Genomic DNA, 6,000 nt, shown 5'->3' with positions numbered 1-6,000 from the left:
CTAAACATTGTGGTCTTCATTATTTCATAAAACCATGTCACATGTGTAACTTTAGGGTTAGGGTACACCAGCATAGGCAGAACCCACCCAATGACGTGTCTACGTATATGATGTTTATGGTACTACTGGTACTAGCCTCAGTGCAGTGGTGTAGTCAGGGTCCAAAATTAACACTCGCCAGTCGCCAAATGAGAGTAAATTTCCCGTTTGGCGAGTGAATTTCAGAGGGCTAGCTGCCACATGGCGAGTAAATGTTTGTACCAAATAAAATAAAAATAACAAAAATAACAAAACCCATCTGGGCTGCGGGATGATCCGTTCACAGCTCTGTCCATCCAGAGCTCAGTCTAGACCCGCCTTCTGCGAAGCTGGTTCAGCTTCTTTCACATTCAGAACCAGTCATGGCTGCACGTTGGATCAGAAACAGTTCTGCTAACCAGATACAGTCTAAAACGCCAATTAGTCTGTTTATAAGTTTCGTTCTTATTTGTTCTGATTTTTTTTAAACTACCTGCGCTGTGTCCCTGTGCTTCACCCCTCTTACTGCGCCCCGCCCTCTCGGAGCCAGGTGCTTTTATCGGCGGCCAGCCTTCAAAACGTGAATCACTACATTTAAAGTCCTTCCACTCGTACCAAAATGTCCCAATTAAAGTCAGTAGGAGAGTCAGTAGCTTTATTACATGCTCTTTTGTTTTTAACGACACAGAACCAGCGGTGCTTCGGTGGGCGTGGTGCCTTGCGCTTGAATTTAGGTGTGCACAATTACATTACATGTAACTTGTAACATCGGGGGCTTCAAATCAGACCCATTACTCCTTCTCTCCCCTCTAAAGGATCCCTTTACAGTCTTCACTTATGCATTTCCCCCACTGTTTATCCTTCGCACGCAGCGCACAAAGGTAAAATCCAGCAGCTGGATCATGCGTAAAGACGCAGCGTAAACCCCTGCGTGCTTTAAGTGTTGCAGCTGAGGGAAAGATTTTGATGGAACAGGCTAATTTCGGACACTGGGTGTAGTACTCACAGAGAGTGCAGGAAGGAGTTTAGACAGGTGCAGAGAAGCAGTGGCAGCATGGCACAGAGTGTCATCACATTGTTGAATTTTGCCTCCAGAACACTTTGATGTTCACTCGCTAACTCGCTCTGATTGGCTGGAACATCGGTGGACAAAGGTCCCTTCAGACGATGCCGGAAGTACTGCAAAGACACCATTACATATCTGTTCATTCACACAGAATATTGGTCAAGAGTACAAGTTGGAAAAATAAATGAATGCGTATTCGGCACCAGAACCATCAGTTTTTCAACCCAGATGCTGTTGCTGTCATGTTTCAGTAAAAACCCTTTATTTGTTTGCTGAATCTCAACAATACGTTTAAACTGCATATATATTAAAGATTAAAAGCTTCTGAAATACCAATATATTTTCATGTCCTTGTAGGTTTTAGCCTGGTTTGTTATCTTAATTACATTAAAGTACTTGAACACTTGTTCCAATGTGCCTGAATTTCTGTGTCACCGTTACTTCCAGATTGTCCAAAGTCAATTAAGAGAATTTGTACTTTATTTATCCCAGAATTGGAACGTTATAGGTCAGCAGGATAACATGCAGAAAACAGACTCAGAAGTTTGACATAAGACCTAAAATATTAAGTAGAAAAGTATAATCAGCTTCTGTTGGATTATCTGATACACCCTTGCACTGGTTTAAATCATATCTCTCTGGCCGTTGTCAGTTTGTACAACTCAAACATTTCCGATTCCACTTTGCCCAACTTTCCTCCTGTGTTCCCCAAGGCTCTGTCCTTGGACCCCTTTTGTTCATTATTTACCTTCTCCCTCTTGGCCATATCTTTCGTAAACATAACATCCAGTTCCATTGCTATGGAGATTGACACCCAGCTCTATTTATCAACCAAACCCACTATGTCCCTCCCTCCCTCCTCCCTATCAAATTGCCTTCAGGAAATCAGATCCTGGTTTTCGTTAAACTTTCTCAAGCTTAATAGTGACAAAACCGAACTCCTTATTGGTATCAAATCCATCCTCTCCAACATAAATCAATTCTCCATCTCCATCGATAATTCATCTGTGTCTCCCTGCCCTCAAGTTAAGAGTCTGGCTGTCATCCTAGATAGCATTCTGTCATTTCAGTCCCACATTAATAATATCACTCTGTCAGCAAACTTTCATTTACGTAACATCTCTCGCTTACGTCTAACTCTCTCTGCTAACAGTGCTGAAATTCTGGTTCACACCCTGGTCACCTCCCGCTTAGATTATTGCAATTCTCTCCTTTATGGGCTACCTGACAAATCCATTAATTAATTGCAACTACTCCAAATTTCTGCTGCCCGTATGATTACCAGAATCCCCTTTATCAGTCACATAACACCTGTCCTGCAGCAACTTCATTGGCTTCCCTTTAAATATCGCATAATTTATAAAATTCTTCTCCTTGCATTTAATACTAACAATAATCTTGCCCCCAAGAATCTCACTGAGCTCCTTCATATCAAGAACCCCCTGCTCTCTCAGGTCCTCTTCTTCCATTCAGCTCATCCTTCCACATGCTCGTCTGGTGACCAGGGGCTTTAGAGCTTTCAGTCATGCAGCCCCATATCTTTGGAACTGTCATGGTTTATTTTTATTCTGGCCTTTTTTGTTAGTTTTCAGTTCCTCCTCCTCTTCTCACTCAGCTTGCCCCGCACTTCCTTTGCAATCAGTCTCACCTGTTGGACATTAATTAGTCAGAACTCACTCCACCTGTCAGCCTCCCTACATAAACCTCCCTCAGTCTTCTCTTCCCTGCCGGTCCGTCATCAGAGTGCACTCACTCCTCGCCTGTCAACCTGGTTTGCCCCTGTTTGCTGTTGGAATCCTGCCACCTATGTTTCTCAAGTTGAGTCACTGCCTGCTGCTGGATTTTTCCTGTCTCACCTCTGAGTCTCATTTTAGGCCTCTGCTCACTGCTGGACTAATCTGCTACCTCTCTGCTTCAAGCCTCTCCTAAGATGTTGGATTTACCTGCCTCAACTGTGCTTCAGCTACAGGATTATTCTGCCACCTCTCTGCTCCTGTCTACTCAGAGCTTCAAGTGAGGCCTCTGCGGCCGCTGGGTTTCCTGCCTCCTCTGTGCTCCAGCAGTCCTGTCATCAAAAACTCTCTCCGGTCCGACACCTCTGCTCACAGCTACACCCCGGTTCCAGTCCTGTCTCTCTGGTTTCATCATCCATTACTCATCTTCCTGTCAATAAACTCCCGTGTGTGTGGTATCCATTCTGGGTTCATCGTATAAAAACAGGAACTCTCTGCCCCACGGCATTGAACACTCCACATCCATAACTACTTTTAAAACTCATTTAAAAACATATCTTTTTAGGCAGAGATACTCTTTATGATTTTGAATTTGATTGTAAGGATCCCATCCTTTCTCCTGTTCTTTTTTTATTTTATTCCTGCTCTTTGTTGATTCAGTGTTTATTGGATTGAGTGTTTTATTGTTGATTCTGTAAAGTGACCTTGAGTGTTGAGAAAGGCCTCTTTTACATTTCCTCCAAATTATAAACTATGGATCCGGTTAGCTGGACTCTCATCACAACTGATCAAATCAAACGAGAAGACTGGGCGAAGGAGCCCCTGTGCCTTACGGCACACCTGCAGTTGGACCCACAAAGGGAGGATGTCGACGTGTCTGTCCATTCTGTCAGTCGAGGATGTTGAAAATGTGTTAAAAGAAGGATTTATGGTAACAGGATCTCTGCTTTTTGGACCTGGTGAAATACTTTGGAAATAGTCGGCAGCTGCTTTGGTCCATTTCAAGGCTGCTTGAACTATGTGAGGGAAATGTTGTGCATTCAACACTCAGACACATGCAGTGGAAACAGAACCACAAACTGGATGTGACCCTTGCACAGAATTGCAGGCTAGTTGTGGTCTGGACTCGCTGGCAGGAGGGAATAGATTTTGGAGAAGTTTAAATCTCAGCTTTGGCAGAATTGACTACAAATTTGGCTGTTTGGAATCGCCATTGAGAAGAACCAGTGAGACTTTAAGGCAGACAGAAAATTACTAAGAGTCAGCTTAATCAAAAACAATTGCTGTTCTCCGAACTGCCTCCCTCGTGTAGGACTTGGCTGGCCGGCTATCTCAATTTCTCCTGGATGGTATGTAAACTAGATGCTCTGCCTCCACTTTTTATGACATCTGTGACCTTGTCAGGGTTTAGTTTTTGTCTTGCTCCTGTTTCCTGTGAGTTCAGTTTAACGTCCTCTTGCTCAGTTTAACGTCCTCTTGCCAAGTCTCACCAGCTCTCCAGCTCCTCCATTCACCTTCTTCCACAACCATCCTCCCTTTAATAAACTTTCTTAAACGGAGCTCTGTGTGTGTGTGGTATAGTTCGGGTTATCTCTGCAAAACCTGACAGACCTGAGACAGATCTCTACTGAACTGCCTGATAAACGCTCCATCAAAGACAATGGCTGTGGGGCTACTGTGACAGTGCTACACCAACACACACCACCTTTGTGCACTTCTTCCTTTCCTCATTTTAGTTGTAGCTCAGAAAATTCAGATGAAACTACTTTAGATCAGAAACCCACTAGGATTTACATAGTTTATTTTTTACTATGAACAGAAACAATTAAGTACTGTAACGATTAGTGTCTGTTCCTGCCTGAGACACTGCTGCAGTCCCGTGACGTCACTCCCTGTGATTCCCTACAATTAGTCTGGTTGATTACACCTGCAGCAGCTTTGATTACAGGGAGCGGTCGCACCTGAGAGGAGCACTAAATATTCCTGGTCCTCCCAGTGTGTAAGCACCAGATTCTTGAAAGGCATTTGTGTGACTTAGACTTAGACTACTTTGTCATCTTGTATGCACAGAGTGCGTACAGAACAAAATTTTGTTTGCATACAGCTTGAAAAATTCAGGAAATTGCAGTAGATTACAGGATAAAGTAAATTACAGGATAAAATTACAGGATAAAGTAGAGCAGTGATTTAACAGTAAAACAATTGAAATGTAAACAATGCAGGAGAAAGAGACAGTGCACCATCACAGTGTACAGGTGAGTATTTTTTTAAAAACCATTTGTATGTGCAGAAATTATTTGTGCAAAGAATGCATTTTAGAAACTGAGAGTTCGGCAGCATTTGCAATGCTGGATAAGGATGCAATGATGCAAATATGCAAATGTAGTACAGAGTCCAGTTTATAGCTTCAGCAGTTCAACAGTCTGATGGCAGCAGGGAAAAAGCTTTTGCAGAACCTGGTGGACCTGCAGCGGATGCTGTGGAACCTCTTCCCAGAGGGCAGCAGGGAGAACAGTCCATGGTGGGGGGGGGGGGGGGTCCCTGATGATGATGTTACGGGACACACAGCACTGTGATGAAATGTCCTTGATGGAGGGAAGAGGAGCCCCGATGATCCCTTCTGCTGTCCCCACCACTCTCCTCACGTTCTTCCAGTAGGAGGCACTGCAGCCTCCACACCACACAGAGAGACAGCTGGTCAGAATGCTCTCTATGGTGCTTCTGTAGAAGGTCGTGAGGATGGGCGGGGGCAGGTGGGCTCTCCTCATCCTCCTCAGGAAGTACAGTCGTTTCTGTGCCCTCTTCACCAGTGACGTGGTGTTCACAGACCAGGTGAGGTTGACCGTGATGTGGACCCCCAGGAACTTGGTGCTGCTGACCACCTCCACAGCTGAGCTGTTGATGAGCAGTGGAGCGTGGTGAGGCCGGTTCTTCCTGAAGTCGACGATGATCTCCTTCGTCTTCTCCACGTTCAGGATCAGGCTGTTGTCTCTGCACCAGCCCACCAGCTGCTCCACCTCCTCTCTGTAGTCCTGGTCGTTGTCGTCTCTGATCAGGCCCACCACCGTTGTGTCGTCAGCAAACTTCACGATGTGATTGGTGGTGAACCTGGGGACGCAGTCGTGTGTCATCAGGGTGAACAGCAGGGGGCTCAGGACGCAGCCCTGAGGGGAGCCCGTGCTG

General features: G+C 45.0%; 1 protein-coding gene across 1 annotated transcript in view; it reads right to left on the bottom strand.

Annotated features, from left to right (window-relative positions):
* Nucleotides 1–6,000, bottom strand: part of LOC105922489 (equilibrative nucleoside transporter 1) — a 58,592-nt gene that overhangs the window by 30,484 nt on the left and 22,108 nt on the right. Inside the window, exon 5 of the mRNA XM_036130168.1 lies at nt 1,025–1,197. Coding sequence (XP_035986061.1) covers nt 1,025–1,197 — 173 coding nt within the window. The remainder of the gene's footprint in view (nt 1–1,024; nt 1,198–6,000) is intronic.

The sequence above is a fragment of the Fundulus heteroclitus genome, unplaced genomic scaffold (genome assembly GCF_011125445.2).
Source record: "Fundulus heteroclitus isolate FHET01 unplaced genomic scaffold, MU-UCD_Fhet_4.1 scaffold_286, whole genome shotgun sequence".
NCBI classification, from domain to species: Eukaryota; Metazoa; Chordata; class Actinopteri; order Cyprinodontiformes; family Fundulidae; genus Fundulus; species Fundulus heteroclitus.
Note: the sequence above shows the minus strand (reverse complement) of the source record. Positions and strands in the feature narration are given on the sequence as shown.